The sequence below is a fragment of the Lethenteron reissneri genome, chromosome 26 (assembly GCF_015708825.2).
Source record: "Lethenteron reissneri isolate LAM-NWPU_2019-01 chromosome 26, ASM1570882v1, whole genome shotgun sequence".
Lineage (NCBI taxonomy): Eukaryota > Metazoa > Chordata > Hyperoartia > Petromyzontiformes > Petromyzontidae > Lethenteron > Lethenteron reissneri.
In genome coordinates, this window is record NC_083804.1 from 3,704,793 (window position 1) to 3,725,280 (window position 20,488).

At 49.7% G+C, this 20,488-nt stretch overlaps 1 protein-coding gene across 1 annotated transcript in view; it reads left to right on the forward strand.

The window, feature by feature from the left end:
• Nucleotides 1–20,488, forward strand: part of PAWR (pro-apoptotic WT1 regulator) — a 126,987-nt gene that overhangs the window by 35,771 nt on the left and 70,728 nt on the right. The window contains exon 3 of the mRNA XM_061559829.1: nucleotides 10,969–11,055. Within this exon, the coding sequence (XP_061415813.1) occupies nucleotides 10,969–11,055 (87 nt within the window). The remainder of the gene's footprint in view (nucleotides 1–10,968; nucleotides 11,056–20,488) is intronic.

Here is a 20,488-nt window from a genome sequence, read left to right on the forward strand (position 1 = left end):
ATGAATCCGCTTGTCAGCTGTGGTTGGCTGGGCACGGTGACCTCCCGCGGTCCGAAAAGCCATGTTCGTGCCCACGCCGCGCTCGGAACCATCCCTGGCACATCACGTCCAAGCTGCCGAGCCGTTGCCATCATTCATAACGCTCGCTCCAAACCACTCGCACCTCCTCAGTAGCCACGGGCGACTCATTGCAACGTTACACTAATGTTGAATGTTTACCAATGCTTATTTAGTTTGTTCAGTGCCCTTGTGAGGCTTACCGTGTTACGGCGATAAATAAATTGTCATTATTATTCAGGACGTAATTATTATTTATTTAGGACGGTTATTAGTATTATTCATTGCGACAACGAGATAGCCTTTCTGTAAACTGGACTGTTCAGTCGTTCTGTAGTTTTACTGATAAGTGGCAGAGGTCGCAACCGGGTACCCAATACCCATACCCTACCCGATACCCGGCTACCCGTACCCGGCCGGGTACGGGTACGGGTAGCCGTTTGCGACCCTGGTGCGGCCGGGTACGGGTAGGCCGTAAGTCACTGGTGAGTAACCGTTTGTCACTCATTTCGGGTAGGGTACGGGTAGGGAACGGGTACCCTTACCCGGCCGGGTACGGGTACGGGTACCCATTTGCGACCCTGGTGCGGCCGGGTACGGGTACGGGTAAGGAATCAAAACCCGTTTGCGACCTCTGATAAGTGGCAGGGGCGATGACACTTGGAACCGCGTGTGTGGTAATGGGATTCGTGAGTGCTGGAGCGGAAGGTGCGGTGTGCAAGTGGGGACAGAAGAGAGAGAGGGGAGCAAATGTGAGGGCTGTGTGGGGGAGGGACGGGGTGGGGGGAGTGTGAGATCTGTCAAGATTTCTGAGAATCTGTGATGAAAAGATGAGAGATTTCGGCGGTTAAAATAAATTGGTCTCAATTATTCAAAGTGCTTTCGTTGGAGCGACAGGGGATTGCGAAGCGACATCGTAGTGCGTGAGCAGTGGTTAATAAAGAATGTTCAGCCCCGTATGTACGTGCGTCAATATTGACAAATTTAGAGTTATGTTTTCTTAGGCCGAGTAATTGGTTGGTGGTGCTCTGGGCATGCGAGGCTGCATTACACATCCCCGTGTAAGCATTCAATTATGGAAATCTGTTATAACCACGTTTTTATAGAGGCCCATCAGGGAGTGGTCATTAAAGGTGTACATGTAAAAAAAATTACCTAATAAATAATATTAATTTGTACAAGCAATACTACCCAGGGAAGCAGCAAGACTTCGTTCCATGAGGATTCTGAATTTGGATGTTTGGCCGATTCGTTTTTAAGGAGTGTTTAGCCTCATGTTGGATGAAAATCGGAGTTCCGGCTGAGACCATCAACTCATTTCAATTGTGAGCTCGATTTGATCACAGGTGGAAAAAAAACCCCGATTTCAAACCCACAGTCTCAGCCGCGCAGGCTCACTGCTCTGACTCGTGTATCCTATAATTACGCACCCGTTACATACGCACGGGCATCGCAATATATACCTTATATAGATATCTCTCTGTCTCTGGCGGCAAGTCGTCAACATAACGAAGAACGTGACATGCACGGCGACGCGCTCCAATGCGGACGACGGAATCCCCGAACTCGTGCACAATCGCTTGTAACAGTGGTGCAACATTGTGCCGGAACCACAGAACCGTGAAGATGGGGTGGGTGGGGGGCACAATCACGGAGAGATCAGTGGGGTTCACCGCCACGGTACCACGCGCCCTCGTCTTGGGTGATGGGGCAACGCTGTTTACGGTGCCTAGAGTTGTTGTTGTTGTTGCTCCGGAGACCGGGGGATCATTGATCGATGCTCGGTCGCCTGGGTTGATGACGGCATTCGTCGTGAATTGTCACTTTTAACAGAGTGGGCCGCGTGAAGGCTTCCCGCCATCTTCCACTCCGTGCGCAGTGATAAGGCGCCACCGCTTTGCGTCATTTTGTATTCAGTTCAGTGTCCTCCGTTGATTATCTCCTTTGCAAGGGAGAAGATCGACGGACCGCGGTCGCGTAGGGACGGTTGTTAATTTGCTCAAGATCCCGAGTGGCTTTTTTAAGTGTTAGATTTGTGGCCTTTGAAAACTTACCCGGCAGTGAATTGTTGGGGAATATTCTGGATTGATGTCGCGTGTTCCAAGTGTGAGCTTTTGGGCCTCTTATCGACACACACGACAGTGGCGCGGGCCCACTTCTTCATTCCGCTCTTTTGCTTCAGTGGTTGGGCCGCACTGGGGGGGATCCTTTCTGTTTGTAAACCCGCAAGATGCCATATAAAACAAATCCCATCAACACACATTCATTACAAGACGCCCCCCCTAAAGCGATTTACAAATGTAGTCACAATTGTTTTGGGAATGCCAATTTCTGGCGGCCAATTTTCAAATAGGACATGTAAAAAATAATGCAGTGGGAGTGGTGGTGGCGGTGGTAACGGGAAGCCAATGCATTTATGGGCTTCTCCTTGGACAATTGTGAGTGCTGACCTGAGAAGTTTCTCCTCGTGCAGTCAAACTTTCCACGAGAAGAAAACAACAACTGCCAGAAGGGAAACAAAAAACCCCAACAAGTCCAGCTGAATGTCGTGGATTCATTCGTGGCAAGTTCACTAACACAATATTCAGCACAGTTTATTCCCACCATGGTAATTGCCACAGCAGGAAACAAAAGCCTCGAGCCTGTCATGCATTTAAACTCCCACTGTTCGCTACTGCGTGGAGCTCGCTCAAGTTGAGTTGTGGGTAATTGTGCAGATCCCGGTGAAGTCGTTTGATGTTTGATGAGGCTCGTGAGCCGGCAACAGACTTGCAAATAAATACATACACGCACTCGATTCTCGTTTGTATGCTTGTGCGTGCTTGCTAACACCACTTGCCCCAACAGTCTGTTGAGGCTTTGCGGGAGATATTTGTCTTTGTTTGTGCCTGTCTGAGGAAGATGGTTTGTGGCACATTGTTTAGCACAGGTGGCGCATTTTCCAATCATCTCAGTTAGCCCATAACACCTAGGTCTGTCCCATCAGCTCTTCTTACCAGGGAGCCTCCGACACCCCACGCGACCTCAAAGTGCACCCTGCTTGGCGCAAGCGCCGCGGCGATGTCGCCACCACTCTGCGGCTGGAAAGGGGGAACGTTGGCCGGCGGTAGGGAACAATTGACGGAGTGGCGGCCAAAGCGGGAACACATCTGAGCGATGAAATCGGCTCATGCGCAGGTGCTAGATGGAGTGCTGCGCAGGATAACCTTGAGAAGTGGCGACAGCTTGTTTGTGGGGGGAGGGGGGGGGGGCAGGCCTTGAATCAGCAGTGAATTGATCTCAGCCCAAATAGCACGATACATTTTTTTTGGTCATTATTAATTGGTTTAGCTGTGTACCAATTCTGAATGTGATTGAAATCCTCCTGGAGGTAATGGACCAGCTGCTGGTACCGTTTTAATGAATCGCCTGCGGATTTACCGAATATGCATAGGTGGCAACAAGAACGTTTAACATGTACTTGGGAGGTCATTGGTAAAGATGGGGCAATAACTGAGGGCCTTGGCTTGGTCTCGAGGGGGACACCGCAGTTAAGTGGCAGAACGTTTTCCGGTGACCCCTGTTAATTGGGCCAATTGGAACTTGTTTGGTAAACGTGAAAAAAAATCACATTTGAAACATTCAAAATGTTTCTATTTAAAGCTTTCGTGACGGCAGGGATTCATCTTCTTGGTTCTTTCGGTAAAGTCATGTAGAAGGGAAATAATAACATAATAAAAATAAAACATAATAAAATAAAAAAATTCTAACGACGTTTCTGCCACAACACAAGCAGCCATCCTCAGGTGAAGAACAGAGCTGTCGGAAAGACAGCGTTGTCTGCTTGCGTTGTGGCCGAAACGTCGTTAGAATTGTATTTTATGATGTTTTATTTTTATTATTTTATTATTTCCCTTCTACGTGACTTTAACTAAAGAACCAAGAAGAAGTTGATTCATTTTCTAAACGTCAGCTCTGTGGACGGCCTAAATAGGCGCTCGCTAACAACAACACAACTGCTACGGTCTGCAGTCTGTAAAGCTAAACGGGTAGGGGGGGTTGGTGGGGGTTGTTCGTGCGTGCTGCAACTGTAAACGTTTACTTTAACGTGGACTGTTTCTCACAAGTGCTAAAAGCTCCCGGCTCAGTTGCCTGTGGAAATGTAAATAATCCATTGAGCCCCAGTGGCAAAATAAATTGCCCGAGAACGAAGGTAGTTTATTTTAAAACTCTTGGAGGTGGTTACCACGAAAACCACTTTTGCAATAATGAAAGTTCAATTGTTCCCCCGATTTCACATAGATGGGAACATGGGGTTGGCAGAGATTGTGCTTATTCCTCTTTTGCAGCCCTGAACTAGTGGTGGAAATTCCACATTCCCATGGCAGAGGAAAGTCTAACCACAGGCCAACAGCCTTTGGCGACTTTTCACGGAGTGAAGGCCAGAACCAGCCCGGCACGGCTCAGGAAGGCCCCATGTTGTATTTCCACTGCACAAGCCGAGCCGTGCCGCTGACGTGATGCAGGTCGAGCGAGTAGATAACGCGGTGGGCAATGAGGTGTCCTCTACCGTGTGCTCACCTATGTTACACGCAATCAATGTAGATTAAAACTAATTTCTTTTAAACTGCTTTTAGTGTTTGTTATGTTGTCCTCTCTCAGCACCTCCGATTAACACGGTTGGCTACGTACGGTGCGAAAGAAGTTCAACATACACGTACATATATACAACCGTGGCCCCACGTGGCTCCGAGCCAGATTAGGACGTCTCGTGAGGCCAGCGTGTGCGCTGGATTGATTCTGGATCGACGTGGCAAATAGCCCGGTGGAAACAACCAATACCGTGAGGATCCCTCAGTGCTGGCTCGGCTCGGATATGCCGGTGGAAAAGGGCCGTTAATGGCACTGGCCGTGTCTCTCCTCTGTCTCCTTTTGTGATCCACAGCCGACTTAGCGTCACAGAAACTCTTAACTCTCACGAGGAGCCGACGCGTGCTTTCGCCGTAGGATCGTAAATGCACGTTTCCTTTCAGGCACGCAACAAATATTTCCACCTTCTCTGCACGTAGCTGCTTAATGAACAGTGGCAGTACTCGCGTGCGTGCGTTCTTTTGTTCCGTTTCGTAACTTGAATGTTGTTCGGCGCGGGCTTTCGCAATCTCGTAGCTCTCTCGTGACCGTGTCGTATTTTTAGAGAGTCTCCTTGGGAGGGAGTGCCGTTGGATCAAAGGCAACAACGGCTGAAAGAGGGTGGAGCACTTCTTAAGTTTGCCGGATTAATGACAACAATACCTGGGCTCGCTCTTTGGCCGGGCTCACCCAGCCTGTTTCAGAACAAATTGGCACGCGTTGCAAGCCACTGTTACTGGTAACAAATTACTCGCGTCTTTGTAATCGGGCTAATGCAATTACCATTGCACGCAATGTTCCGGTTGATTACTTTTTTTTTTTAAAGAACTTGTTTGAATTATTTGACTTCCAAAAATAATTAAAAGGGATAAATGATTGTGTCTTGCGGCTTAGGTCAATGTTGGCACAGCGGCAGCCGATGCACGCACACACACACGCACACACACCCCCGCACGGCAAGCCTCGCGGGGTTCTGCAAGAGATGGAACGGGTAAAGGTGCATCCCTGCAAGTTCTTGCTCACATCACTGCCGGAAGAGGGTCCTCCACCAGAGGGAGCTCGAGATGTCATTCGGATGGGGTTGACCATCATGCATAACAGCTGTTTCAGACTATGGGGGGCGGGGGGGGGTGCTATGTTGTAGGCAGTGCAGCAAAAGCCATTGTGCTGGGCTTGCACATCTCAAAGTGTATGCTCCCTGCCGTCACCTGCCCGCACCGGGCAGCTTGGTGAGGTATGGTCAAATAATCACCACGATCAGCACGGTGTGGGGATGCCCTCATCCAGCGATGGACGGTGTTAGCAAGCACCCACGCACGCGCACAAATCACGTAACTGTGCGTCCCGTCGAGGTCGTGCTTTGGCAGAGAACCTGGCTCGCAGTGTTTTTGTCAGCATATGACGACAGCAACAATAACGCTCCTCGTAATCAAAGTGAGACCAGGGCCTTGAAAGCAAACATAGCAGCAAAAACAGCACTGTACGGAACGCATCGAATAAAGTCAAACGCAGCCGCGGCAAATCAAATAACCACCTCGACCTACATGGCATCGGGGGGACACCTTTATCCGGGCAGCAGCCTCACAAAGCTCTGTTCTTGTACTTTTCAAAAGTAACCCTCCGAGCGGTCGGAGGTAAGTCGCGGTGAAGGCTGCTCACGAGCCATGCGTCATTCTCGGGCCCTCTGTGTCAAGGGGATTGCGTGGCGCGGCGTGCAGTCGCTGAAAGGTGAGACCCGAGCCGTGCTCCACTCGTTCATCCTCGGCGCTCCTCAAAAATGCGCTTCTTTTTTTTAGTTTTCGGCGTCAAACCGATTTTTTGTTCTCGTCTCAAACGTTCTGTCATTTGAGAAAAGGCCACGGCCTGGGGGGGGGGGGGGGCTGTAGCTTAAAAAAAGCGGTTGTAAGTGCGCATCAGAAGAAGAGAAAGTTGGGAGAGGAGAGGGGAGTTTTGCTGGCTCGCGCGTGTGGAAATGCCATTTTTTTGTGGCGCCACCGGTCCTATCTGAATCGTGTTGTTATTGGGCACGTGCAATCTTGAGGCTTACAAATATTTTTTCGGGGAGGTGCCGACGGTCGTCGAATTTCACATCGTGTCAGGGATTGGGCGTGGGGGGCTCCCCTAGAAGACGACATCGCAGAACTCGGGGGGGGGGGGCGGGGGGGGGCATTGCTGGACGACATTCCATCAGGCTCGGCAAAGAATGGTTTCACCTCGAAAAATGCAATAAGGTTTATCTCGCAGAAAAGTTGTGCCAATTTTAGTCAAAAGCGAAACATGTTTGCAATTATTTTTCGGCGCGGGGTGGGAGGGGTTGGGTGGGAGTTATTGAAGATCTGGCTGATACAACACGAATCGGGAAATTAGAGGGCCTGGTTTAATTACGAGAGGATGGAGCCAATGTTCAAGCCGATGATCCCAGTGGTGCTTGAATAGTGGCATTGATACAAAGCATTACGAGTCAATTCTTTGTTGGCTATTTTTGTACGTGAGAAAAACTGGGGTGCCCAGATAAGAAAATCCACGTGTACGATGGGATAGCGCGCACGCTTCGATATATACACGCGCGCAGCATGGGTCAAGCAGCCTACTTGCTGTCCTGCCACCTATTGGCCAGCTCGTGCACCTGCAGATGGGTGTCTCTCTCAGGCGACGGTCTCTGCACGACTCGCAAAATCCTGACTCGGGGGGTGTGGGGGGGTTCTTTTTAACATTTGTCGGCTTCTCCCTACTCTCCGTCTCCCGCCCTGAAGGTTGCGAATATGATTGATCTCGCGGACTTGGTGAAGCACGGCAAAGCGCAGTTTCCATCGGTCAGCGCGGCTGTAATTGTAACGAATGAGTGATGCAGGTTTAATTTGGTGCGAGGTTATTAATGAACACCTCCCTCTTCTGTTTCTATAGCCATACCGCAAGTGCCCCGTGGCGTCCCAAGGGGTTTCGCTCCGTCGTTGCCAAATTAAGTTTGACAAACCCTTGTCTTGGGCCCTGTTTTCCAGTAACTAATAATTAATCTTCTTGGTTCTATAAATCACTTAAGGTAAAGTCACGAAAGCTTTCAATCGAAATTTAATCATTTATCATGTCTCGGTGGATTGTGGGTAATTAATAAGCTCACAGGTATTAAGGGCTTGGCCTTAATCGCTGCAGATAAAGTAGCATTGATCGTTGGATTACATGTTACTTTAGTTTGGCATTGAAATGTACGGAATGCACGCCTTATCTGTTAATTATGAATAATACACTGCTAGTAATTTTCAGTCATTAATGGATCAAGGCCTTCCCACGCCGTCGCAAATCCTGGGAATTTGTGTTACCACATTTCTCACTGCTAGTTGGTGAAGTGGGGAGGGGCTGGAGGTGAGGGGTGAGGACTGGTTCTGATGTCACTTACCACTGATGTTAGCCGTGGCTGGGATTCAAGGTCAGGTCTGGGTCTGTCGTGCGGTGTGTTCACCACTGTGCCATTGTTACATCTCATACGCCGATAACTGGGGCACACATTCTGCATCCTGTTCTCCAGCCTTCGTTTAAACAACTTGTGTCTCGGCCGTCCGTATACATTTAAACAAACATAAACAAATATCTATCTATATTTGAGTTTCGCAAGAAAGAGGCACAGACTGAGAACGAGATTGATGCACGTGTCGACCCTGTCTCAGCGTTTGTTTTTCATTTCGTCGAAATTAATGTTCTCTCAGTCGCAGCTCTGAGATGTTGAGTCACAGGTTTCAAACTCTGCTCGGGCTTGTGGTTATTATTTCCCGGTGGGCTGCCAGAAACCTGCTCACTGTTTAAAAATTAACGACTTCAGGAATTTGTGAAATGTAAGCAAATAAGCGGTTGTGAGCGCGCCGGGTCTGTGAATATACGAGGGAGTTATTACGGCTGCAACGTTTAACACTTTTTTCTCTCGCTCCTAATAAGTTAATCTCTACCTCCTTGGACTTGTTTGTTTAAATAAAATTAAATAATTAAATGCTGTATAAATCACTTAAGGTAAAAAATACGTCTTCGTTGGCAGCAAAGGATGAGGACTAACAATCCCTTGCTGAAACTCGTCACTGCTCTGAGATCGCGATGTTAGCAGCCGATGTTGCCAGATGAAAAGTTTTACTCCTCTAAAAATCCAACGCTTGTGTTTTGGAATGTAAAGTCTTGCCCCTTCATCAATTAACTATGAAGTATTTTTATTTTAACAGGTAAGGCCCACTGAGTTATATAGATATTTTTTCAGAAGCGACCTGGCTACAAATGATAACTCAACGAAGTGTCTTATCATCGTGTGGAAATGTATATCAGCTGCCAAATACTCTAAATGAATAGAATGGGGTGGACACACACGTCTTGTTGGTGAACCTGCGACAATGGCAGAAATTCCACATTCCTATGGCGACGGGCAAATCCCCTGCATGGCATGAGCACTGTTGACTTCCAACGAAGGCGGGCCACTTTGACCCCTGACCTGAGCTTGAACCCACGCGATGCCACACGGACAGATGAACCCGACATCTCACCGTGGTCCTGGCGTAGCCCTCGACACAAGAACTAACCAGTTCCAGATGACGCAAAATGCCGCTGCCAAACTCCTCGTCTGAACCCCGCAACGAGTCCGCGTCTCCCCAATGCTCCGATCGCTCCGCTGGCTCCCAATGCAATCCCTGAACAATTTCAAGTTCGCACTCCTCGCCGTCTTCAACATCCTCCGTGGACTCGCCCCTGCCTGCTGTCTGCCTCTCCCCTCCCACCTCCAGCACTCGACTCCCCCTCCACGCGCTCTCCTGCCTCTCCCCTTCTCATGTCACTCTGCTCCCCTTCACGCACTTTCCACTCCAGCAAGCAAGGCTCTCTGTCGAAACCCTCTTGTCAACTTTTCGCTCCATGGGAGGTCGCTGATTCTCCTGTGCTGCTTCCAACGTCTGAAACTCCCTCCACGCAGCCAGCCATCCGTGCTGTTAACCCCCTGCCCCTGCATCAGGTTCAAGCTCATGGTCTTCCTTTTATATGTTTTGTCTTTCTATGACCGACCGCGTTCTCTCTGTAGGAATGAAATAATTGCCCGCCGTTTATGTGCAGCATCTTCAGATGCGGTCGCATGCAGGCGCAATGTAAATCTCAATTGTATTGTGTCGTATGTCAAGTCATGGGCACGTGATTATACGGTGAAAAATTGCAATAATGATATGGGATGACCGTTGTGTGCGTTTGTGATGAGAGCACCAGCGTACTTGTAATCTGTTGCACGTCCGCGTAAAGGACTTATTTGGAAGTAATCTCGTCCTTAGTAAGGGTTGGACAGTGCGCATATACAGGGATGTGAGCTCATTTGAGGACCGTTCCAGGTTAAATACGATTAAGCGCAGAATGAAACACATGGGGAACGGGGATTGCTTCAACTAAAGCGATGCCCCATGCACTCCAGACACGAGCACACTCTTGATTACTAAAAGCACGTTTCAGTTTCATGTATTAGGTATAACCCTGTGAGCCATGCGGCTCTTGACTGGGGTGCAACCGCAACAAACAAAAACATGAACAAGAAACATCTTAAAGTGACTACAGGCAACAGAAAAATCTAGGAAAAAACAGCAAAGTCTTCCAGAAAAAAACACCGTATTTCAACGCTGTGTGCAAAATTCCCAGTGGGATGCAAGTCAAACAATAACAACCATAAGACAATTTAGATTAAAGTTATCAGGCTAACTCTGTATTACAACAAACAAACATGGCTAAACCAAAACGTTTTCAAAATCACCAAAATAAATTGAACAATAAACGATATACATAACATGTACGACCAAACTTTGCAGCGACAAGTAGAAATAAATGGCAAAAAAAAAGTTCCCACCGCTGTCTATGGCTTTAAAAAAGAAAACGAGAAAAAAACCAGGAAGTGTTGGTGCAGTGCATTGCAAACTGCAGGATGAACCCAGCCACTCAAGTTCGATTCCCAGCCTGATCATGATAGTTGATGATCGTAACTCGTTCACCTCTGCTGCCCTCATAGTCTGGCAATCAGTCCTCCCAAGACACTCGTGCCGTTAACTCCCATGCCCCCGTTCAAGTCAAAGGCTCAAGGCTGTACTTTATTCCCCTCTTTCTCTCTAAAATAAACATGATCACGGTTTCTGTACAGCGCCTTGGGATGCGACCGCCCTTGGACAATGCATCAATCCAAATTACATTTTCGTCGCGTTGTCGTGTATTGACGAGGATGATGCAGAGATCAGGGTTCTCATTTTGCCGTGACTCCTCCGTTAAGTCACCTTGCTCCGTTTGCCGCATCTTTCCCCTCCTCCGCAGAGCCCAGAAGAGGATGAGGAGGAGGTGCGTCAGAAGCATCGGCCGGACGAGGAGGAAGCGACGCAGCACAATACCTTAATCAACGAGGTGAGCGGCTCATCCCACGCGAGTCCCATGACACAGCGAGCCCCCCAGGGTCTGCCATCATTCCGACGCTCTGTCCCACGACGCCCACTATGTGTTGCCCGATTGTCCTAAGCCGACACGTGTTCAGTGACTCCATCCTGACAGCAGAATCACATTACACCAACGGTGGAAACTTTAGTGTCCTCCTCCGTGATCTGCACCCGAACTCCCACCGCTTTGACTCATCCTGCTGGTACCGAAAAAGAAGTGGGCGGAATGTTGGTTCTTCATCGATCGTCCAGTTTTTTTCCCCGCAATAGGGCAAACGATGCCCTCCTGATTTGGGAGTCAGTAGATTCACTGCCGTCTCAGCCGTTTCAGTGAGGCGGATGTCAGGAGGTCCTGTGAACGGTATCACACGGTCCCCTTGCGTTTGCTCACACTCCCCTTTCCTGATGGATTTCATTATGCGTTTATAATTTATGTAATTCATTACCATTCTTTAGCTGCAGCCTTTAGGGCTTTCGTGGCTTAGTTGTGTTGCCCTCGCCGATGACGATACGCATCAAAGCATTCTATATTTGGGGGTATGGCTCACCGATAAGGCCCTGTAAGGTACCGTGTAACGTTATGGGCCCTCCTTGGTAATGTATGGCTCTGTCTTGTTGGCGGAAGGAGCGAGGTGGTACGGTGATTTGCACCGCCGCGCTATGAATCCTGTGAGCCGAGTTCGATTCTCGACTACGATTAACATCAGTGGCGGGTGAAACCAGGACCGCTACTGCCCTGCCTCCCCTTTGCCAACCAGTGTGGTGAAGTATGGTCAGTTGGTGGATTGAGAGTGGCTGGAATGTGTTAATTTGTTTAATATCTCGTTAATCAGACCTTATAAAGGTCAGATGTAGCCACATGTCTGTAGGCTACCCATAATATAATCCGTAATGGATTTTTTGGTTCGGCCCAAAAAATTGAGGCCTAAGCCAAAAATATATTGTGACTGAAACGGCCTTCGCGAATGTCCCCGTTGAGTGAGACTTACGCGCGATGGCCTCATTCGACGGACGTCAGCCAAAAGATTTAACGTAAGTCTGGACAAGTAAAACTTACCGTACATTTAAAATATACTTATTCATTTTATAATTTCCTAACCTCGCTGAAGCAGCGCTAGTATTTGATATACGGTATATATATAAATATACTCCACTCCTACCGATCTTCTAGCCAGCCGACAGGTCTCTAGCTCATTACCTGGGGCTGTGACGGTAATGGCTTTCGAGCTTGGGGGGGGGGGGGGGGGGGGTTCGTGACAAGTGTTTAGGATTCCCAGCCGGCTGATCAAGGGCACTTGGTGCGGCGTGCACGTGAGTGACAAAGGGGGGATTACGCCTCGGAGGGGGGGGCGGGAGTGTGATTTCCGGAGCTATTCCAGCGCTCGCAAAATAATCCCCATCTCTGACCCCCCCCCCCCAAAAAGGGTACTGAAGCGCAGAGAGGCTTTGGAGCTTTTGAATAGAGGCAGGGGCTGGCTGCTGCCAAGACTTAAATATTAAAATGCGCCACAGAATTTAAGGGCCCAGAAAGCAGAAAAAGGCACAATGTCCGTTTTTTTTCTTCCCACGAGGAGAGAGTGGGGGGGGGGGGGGTGATTCAGAGCCGTGTGCTAGGAAGCGGGATTTGTTTGGCTAGAGTTGGGTTTTTTTGCCCTTTCTGGGCAATGAATGAACAGAGTTGGTTGGTGGAGGGGGGGCGGCTACAGCACAAGACGGCGCACGAGAGCGCGCAAATGCGACTGTGAACACAATTGCACGCGAAGACGGAGACCACCTCTCGCCCCCCTCCCCAAGCCGTTGGGTTGTAAGGTCGTGTGCCAGTTAGCGAGCGCCTATTAGTGCCTGCGCGCTGCGTGCTTGGCCAGGATCGTGCGTCCCCTGATGTTTGTTACGGGTGTATGTCGCCAGGCTCTCAGTTCATGGCCAGGTCAAAGCGGGTACCGATTTCCAGAGCCGTGCTCTGTAGTACACCTGTGGATATATTTGATATCCGACCCTGTGCCAGGTATCGTACATATGTCGCCGGGCTTGCAGGACAGAGCCCGTCGCTAAGAGATCTCGACACCAAGACGCTGATTGTTCCACGTACACAAATGAGCACGTGCACCTTACGTACACAAAAAAATGCGGACACGGACACACACACGCACAAATAATCTCTACAAAGACAAAGGTCCCCCCCTATAGCCTTACCGGACTGCTGGGGCAAGTGCTGTTACGTGAGCAGTTCTTAGGGCAACCGTGTCACACACACGAAGGGGTGGTGTGGCCAGCACCACACTGGGTCTCTTTTTGTCTCCCAAGTGCGGATGTATACACAGGTTTCCCTCGCTCTACGCGGGGGGGGGGGGGGGGGGCAGTAGTCGCAGGAGTAGATGCGTCCCAAACAAAGTGCACACAAAGCGAAACTGCACGAGGCAGCTGCATGCCGAGTAGCACGCACGGAAGCACGGTGCACGGTGCACGGACACAATGTTGTCCCTCGTCTGACCGCATAGCCGCATGGATAGTGAATTTAAACCGCACACAGTGGAGCACATTTTGGGGTAGAAATAGGTTATAGCCGGATGTGCAGCGCGAAATAACACAAACCGAACCGGACTAAAGCGAGGGAAGCCTGCACACTCTACCGGGTTACTCATTTCAGGCTGACTTGACCGAGAAAAAGACCAGAGCTGGTTCAGATCTCCACCTGCCACTGACGTTCGCCATGGCCAGTGATTGAACTTAGGTTTGGAGTGCAGAACGCAAACCACCTGTGATCACCGTTTGTGCTAGGTGCACTTTGAGTTGGCGTGAAGAGTCACGGCGTCGCTGCGGCCGGAGATCGTGTTGTGTTGTGTGTTAACTGACTGAGATGACTGGCAGATGCACCACCTGAGCTCTCCACTGTGCCGCACGCATTGATAGGCATACACACACGCGCACACGCGCACCCCTTGCTCGTATAGACAGCACACGCGATCCAATCACACGCAACCACTTGAGCTTGTACAGCAGCCACACACAAAGAGAAAAAAAAACAACTAAAAATACATCATTCTCAATGTGCACACAGCTGGCTCTCGGCAAAGAAATAGATTTGATACAAAGGTGAATACACGTGACCAAAGACAAAGATCCCCCGTATAGCCTTAACATACCCATGGGGCAAGTGCTGTTAGCAAGAACCTACGAAAGGCCGGCACGGCACACGAAAGGGATGGTTGGCCAGCGCCATGCCCCGCCGCCTTTGTCTTTCCAGTGGCAATGTTTACACATTGCACAGGTTGCTCGGTTGTGGCTGAGTCGATCTAGGAGAGGTCCAGGACTGGTTCAGATAATCCTCACCGGTGTTGGCCGGTGAGTGGGAATCGAATTTGGATTGCCGGGTGTAAAAGTTGAGTTGGTTCCATTCATGAGAAAGTCTGGCCAATTTCCGACTGTACCGCTTCCTCCTGGTCACCTTGTAACACTGCGCATTCAGGAGTTTCCAAAATCTCTTCGTGATCTGTCAAAGCCTTTCCTACAAAGCGCCAGATGACGGGCATGATCCATCACGTGTGTGTGTGTAGGGCTATTTGTGCACGCGTAAGGGAGTGGCAGTGTAGCGGTGAGCACGCCGCACTACTGAGTCTCGAGTTCGATTACCGCTCATGGCCAACATCGGTGACGAATATCTGAACTGTTCCTAGAGCCTCCGCTAGGTCGACTCAGCCTAGATTGAGTACCCGGTGCGGTATGTATCCATCGGCAGTGGGGAGACAAAGGCAGCCAGGTGTGGTGTTGGCCACCCACCCTCGCCCTCGTGTGCCGTGCCGGCCTTAATAGGTGCTCGCTAACGCCATTTGTCCCAACAGTCCATCGAAGGCTATGTGGTGGGGGAGGGGTCTTTGTATGCATGTGTGTTTGCACGTGAAACTCCATCTCTAACGATACTCTTGTAAATGTCTCGCAATATAATCACATGCACGGAGTAGCCTTACATCGCAAGGTCTTTGGAATATAAGGACGTTTCCAAAGATCTAACAAGCATAATTGTCCGGCTTGCTTGCTAGCTAGCGTGTCTTTTTTACTATTAACATGGCGTTGTGTTTTTTTATTTGCTGCAAGGTGAATCATCGCACGCGGCATATTATTACGCGCAGATGTCATTGGCGTTGCTTGCCAAGGTTACAAGGGGTGATTTAGTGGCGTCGTGAGAATATTCCCGTGTTTTTTTCCCTGCAGCATTGCTTATGGCTCCAGAATATTGAGACACGCACCGTCCATGAAATGGCCGGTGCGTAATTGCTCGTCGTGCATGCGTAATTTTTTTTACGGCTTTCCCTTAATGTGTGCCTTTCCTTGCTGTCAAAACCTTTTTTTGCCTCGTTTGGAGTTCAGGTTTCATTAGCAACCATTGAATGCAGATTCGTGACTCACCGGTGTAGCGGTATTAAGATTCGCGACGCACCGGTGTAGCGGTATTAAGATTCGCGACGCACCGGTGTAGCGGTATTAAGATTCGTGACGCACCGGTACACTGGTATCTGTCGTAATTTAGATTTGACAACACGCAAAGACGTGCATTGGACGCATATGAGCTCTCAGCCTTATCCAGACCACCAGGTCAAAAGAACTGTGTACGTGGCTATTTTGTCGTCTGGACCACCATGTAAGAAAATGTGGCCACATCCCAACGGGCATCGGTGAACCAAAGACGCAACTGTAGACCGGATTGATCCTCATTAGGACCTATCAGTAGAGTACATCCACCACTTTTTTGCCGCTGCTACAATGCAAGTCATTCATTCTCTTGAACAGCCATTGCCTGACAAAATGTTCGCCATGTCTCCTAGTATGAATGCAGTGTTCGTGCTTTAATCATCTGCACTTTTATATCACTGCCACCGATCTCCCTCGGCTCCACTGCCTGGGAATACAATCTAATTCATATTCTTAGGTTTTTTCGGTAAAGTCACGTAGGTAAAAAATTAAAATTAATAAAAGTAAAATTAAAATAAAATAAAAATCACGACATTTCGGAGGCAACACAAGCTTCCGTCTTCAGGTGGAACCGTCACAGCACGATTGCTGTACCAAGTAAGAGAAGTTGAGAGCCCGTTGTGACACGGGCTCAGCGGCAGCGTGCTCACCGCTCGCTGCAGAGGTTCAAAGGTTCAAATCCGGTGGCCGCCCTGTTTAATGCTGGCGGATGTATGAACCGTAAAACGATCGCGTGACGTCATTCAGGAGAGTTTTAGGTCACCGTGTGTCGGTAGCTCGGTCCAAATTTGCAAAAAAATAAATGTGTTTTGAATGAGGCGCAAATTACTCATTTGGAATCTACAGTCCTTAGGAATCCTTGCACCCCCCCCCCTTCCCCTACTGACTCTGAGAAAAGTTGGCAGGCCCCTCCTGAACAAGAGTCGTGAGACTCGGTGAGGCTTCATCTGGGTAAAGTAAACAGAACCTTGAGAGTCGAGCCAGGCACGGTCGTGTCGTAACCCCACGACGATTTTTCATTTCTTGCCGAAGCCATCGCATGATTGTTATTACAAACATTAATAATTCTTTTATTCCCTTCTCAAGCCAACGGAGCATGCCATGTGTACCTTTCTGGACGCAGAGTTGGCGTTATATGTTATGGCGCAGTCTTTGGTGTTTTTCTGAGATGGTTTTATATTTAACTTTGGCAGAGGTTGTTGTTATTTTATTGTAAACTGGAGATCTCTTAGATGATGTGGCAAGTCGTGAATGAGGCTTTCGAGTGTAGGAGGTGGAGGGAACCTTGGTGGGTTGGTTTCTTTTGTACTGCCAAAGGGATTATAGCTTTGAGCCGTGAATTAAATAATAATCATCATAGTCATACCGTTGCTCATTTTCATTTTTCAAGCATGCGTTAACGGCTGTAGAGATTGCGTGCGGCGTGTTTGCTGGTGCAGCCATTCACTTCGATTCTACATCCCTCCACCCCCCCCCCCCCCCCAGAAAAATATCACAAGAACACACGGGTATGTAAATGTATACGGAAATAGTATAAACATTCAGCTGCCAATTCAACACGGTAATTCATAAACACTGGAGCCCCTTTGGGGCTTGCAGGAAGCGCCGTGTTTCACCGTTGCGGCTTTCTTTCTTTCTTGCGCGTGGCAAAATATGCCCAGGAGCTCGATGGCAGTGTCCAGGGCTGCATGCCACGACGAGAGGGCTTCGGGAGAGAGAGTGCGTGTAGTTTTGCCGTTCCTCCTCCGTTGAAGGCACGCAGGCTACAGTGGCTCGCTGTAGGGGAATGATGCGCCGCAGGTAGATCAGCACGCAGCGGCTTGCTTCTGAACGACCCCATCGTGTCTTTGAAGGCCTTTTCACAACACGTGGGCCATGTTTCCAGAGTAATACCCCATTATAAATGACCAGCGACCTGTGCCTGTGGACGGACGTCAATGTAGCTGCCATATATTTTCAAGTATATCCACATGTAACACTTGACTTCGGGAAGGTGGGATTCCCACCAATTGGTCAAAGGCTGCTTGGTCAAAGGTGAGGACAGATACTTGGTGCGCTCCCTCCCGGAGATGGGAAGTTGCCCGTCGTCCTGCTGGTAGGAGCCTCGCACGCATCGCCATGACTCCCATCCTGAGATGATCCACCAACCTTGCTTCAGTCAGCAGAATGCATGCAGGGGGATGCATCGCCATCATCATCGTCGTCAGTCATTTTGATGATCATCATCATTACTACTGCTCCAAAGCATGAGACCTAAAGCCTCATCACCACCACACTCAGTAATATTAAGAAGCCTATTGGAGCTATGCACTTTTAAATCTATATTGAAAACTCATTTCATTAGAACAGTTTTTCGTGTTTAGATTTTTTTTTACTTTTCCCGCACCTCCAATTAGCACGGTTGGTGATGTACGATGTGAAAGAACTCCAACATACGCACATTACAGTACAACACTTTGATGGTTTTGGAGGTCTAGTTTTTTTTTCATTTCACAATTCAGCAGCAGGGTGAGTTGATGATATCGCGTTGCAATGTGGTGAGAAGCACCCGAGGTGGGGGGAGGCCTAAGCATGGCTCTGTAATGAGCTCGGCCCGAATGTCGTTGCACTGAGCTCGGATTGATCAAGGCAATTGAGCTTGGGCAGGAACGCATCGCCTGAAGCGACGATGGCCGGTGGCACGAGACCAATGTTGCAGTGGCGGCTGAGGTCGAGAAACCACGGAGATGGAGCGAGTAAATCAGCTCGTGTACAGGAGCTGTGTGGATTGTTATACCGCAGAACCGTGAGAGATGGCTGTGGCTTGGGGAGGCTTTCATCCAGTAGTTAATCTATTATGGCTGATGATGAACTTGGCAGTGTAAGTGGACGTCAGGTCAAAGTGACTCTCTGCTCATACACATAATTGGGAGGCACTTATTTCTGTTGACGACCTGGGACCACTTTCTCATATGAGCGTCACTGTTGTTCTTCCTCAAGGTCGATACGAATTGTATCGATATTAGAGAGATAATGACCTGAGTCGACCTGTGACCAGGGCAGGAAAGCAACGTAAACACAGGAGGTTGAAACCGGTTTTCGAGTTTTTCTGCCTAAACAGATTCTACCGGGATAATGTCATTCCAGATGGCCGACAGGCTGATGGTCAAAAAAATCAAATGTATTTTACTTGGAAAGGACCAACGTCTCTCTTGATCCATTCGTCATTCATTCACCCATGATGTTCCAATACCGCGTGTATTGATTGAGTTTCATATGATGGGAGGGACACATGCCGAATCGGAGGAAGGCAGGCTACCAAGGACAGGTATTGGAGTGGCACTCAGAGCTCAGAGACTAAACGGAAGGCCCAGGAACGGAGTGGAAGACACGACTTTAAAAGTAGTCCTTGGGGGTAGCGCGTCGGACACTCCGCAACAGTTGCCGGACCTGGCAAAGTCCGCAAAGTGGCGGCCGTGATGTCGCGCCACTGAATCTCATTAGCTGCGATGGCTCCCAGCTCTTCTTGATTCCGCCATCTTCCGCCACGGAAGAAGGGCAGGGTCGAAGAGTCAGGCAAATTGGGTCCACTCCCAGCGAAGCGTGCCGATTAGGTCTTCGCGAACGCGCGCTTTAAAATTCGGCGAGCGACCTCCTCGGAATCGCACCGCCAGCCAGCAAGCCCGGGACTCCCCCATTAGCGGCGCGGAGTCTCCGGCCATTAGGCCCACGGACGTCGGTTGCCTGATTGAGTTTTGTTGAGCGGCACGGCCGTGGGGTGTGGGGTGGAGGGATGCGCGTGGCTCATTGCGCCCCGTGGCCCCCGCGGCCCTCCACCACGGTCAATCTTCATCCCGGCCTGAAAACGTTACTTAACTCGCCCTGATGAGGAGCAGCGGCGGGGAGCATAACGAGCGGGTTAGCGCCGGTGTCGGCGCAGATAAAGGTCTCGGGCTCACTCGGATTCACTTTGACGACTGGCTGCTTAAGGGGGGAGGAAGATGGAGGAAAAAATAAATGTAAAACCCAGGGCTGCGCGCCTAATTGATTGTTAAGGTCTTCTTATATCGACCGCCGCGGTGTGTGCACAGCGCCACCGTCTTTCTCCGTACGTTTGTTCCCTAATGAAGTGCTACTGCGAGCGTTTCGTGAAATAAAAAAAATATCACATTTTTTCTCTCTTCTGTATGCCCGTGCCTCTCTGCTGCCTCCCCTCGAGAGCGACACGGCCCCCCCCCCTGCGAGGCTGCACCGTGCGTGCCCCCGTAGCTCTGTTGGGCTGCAGGTTCAAATCCCGGCTTGGGGGGAGGGGCGGGGGTGGCGGGGGTGTTGACTCGGCTCATCATTCTTCCAGCGTCGTTAAAATGAAGACCGCTTTGTGGAGAGAGACAGAGACTGGGCCCCGTCGTGGGAATGTGGAATGTCACCACGAGCTGAAGGGGACACCGACGGAGGTGTTTGCCCCCCTCCCCCTTCCCCCCCTCATTGGAGCACGAGGCACTTTGACTTGACTTTGACCTCGGGGTACACACGGACAAGAATTTACGAGTAAACAAGCTCGAGACAGTTTGTAATTAATAACGGGTCGCTCTGGGAGGGGGTGTCATTGCTTTAGAGCGGCAACTCAAGTGGACACTGCGGACTCTGTAGGGATGATTCGAGCGGGCATGTCTACAGGAGGCCTGGTGGTTTGGCAGCTCGCACCGGTTGTGTCGGCGGTCAGCCAACTCCCAACCGAGATCGTGGATTTGAATCTGAGCGAGTTTTGATGGCTTGGTCTGGGTCTCCGATGGTCGAACGCGTAAAAAAAAACCCCTTTGTGTGCATTTGTATTATCGTTGAACTCATCTGTGGTCATATCTTCGGGCTAAATGCGAATAATAATTATAATTCACAGCTCCCGTGTCAGGCCACGCCTGGATCAAATGCTTCCCACGCTGCGTCGATCCCGGAGGTTG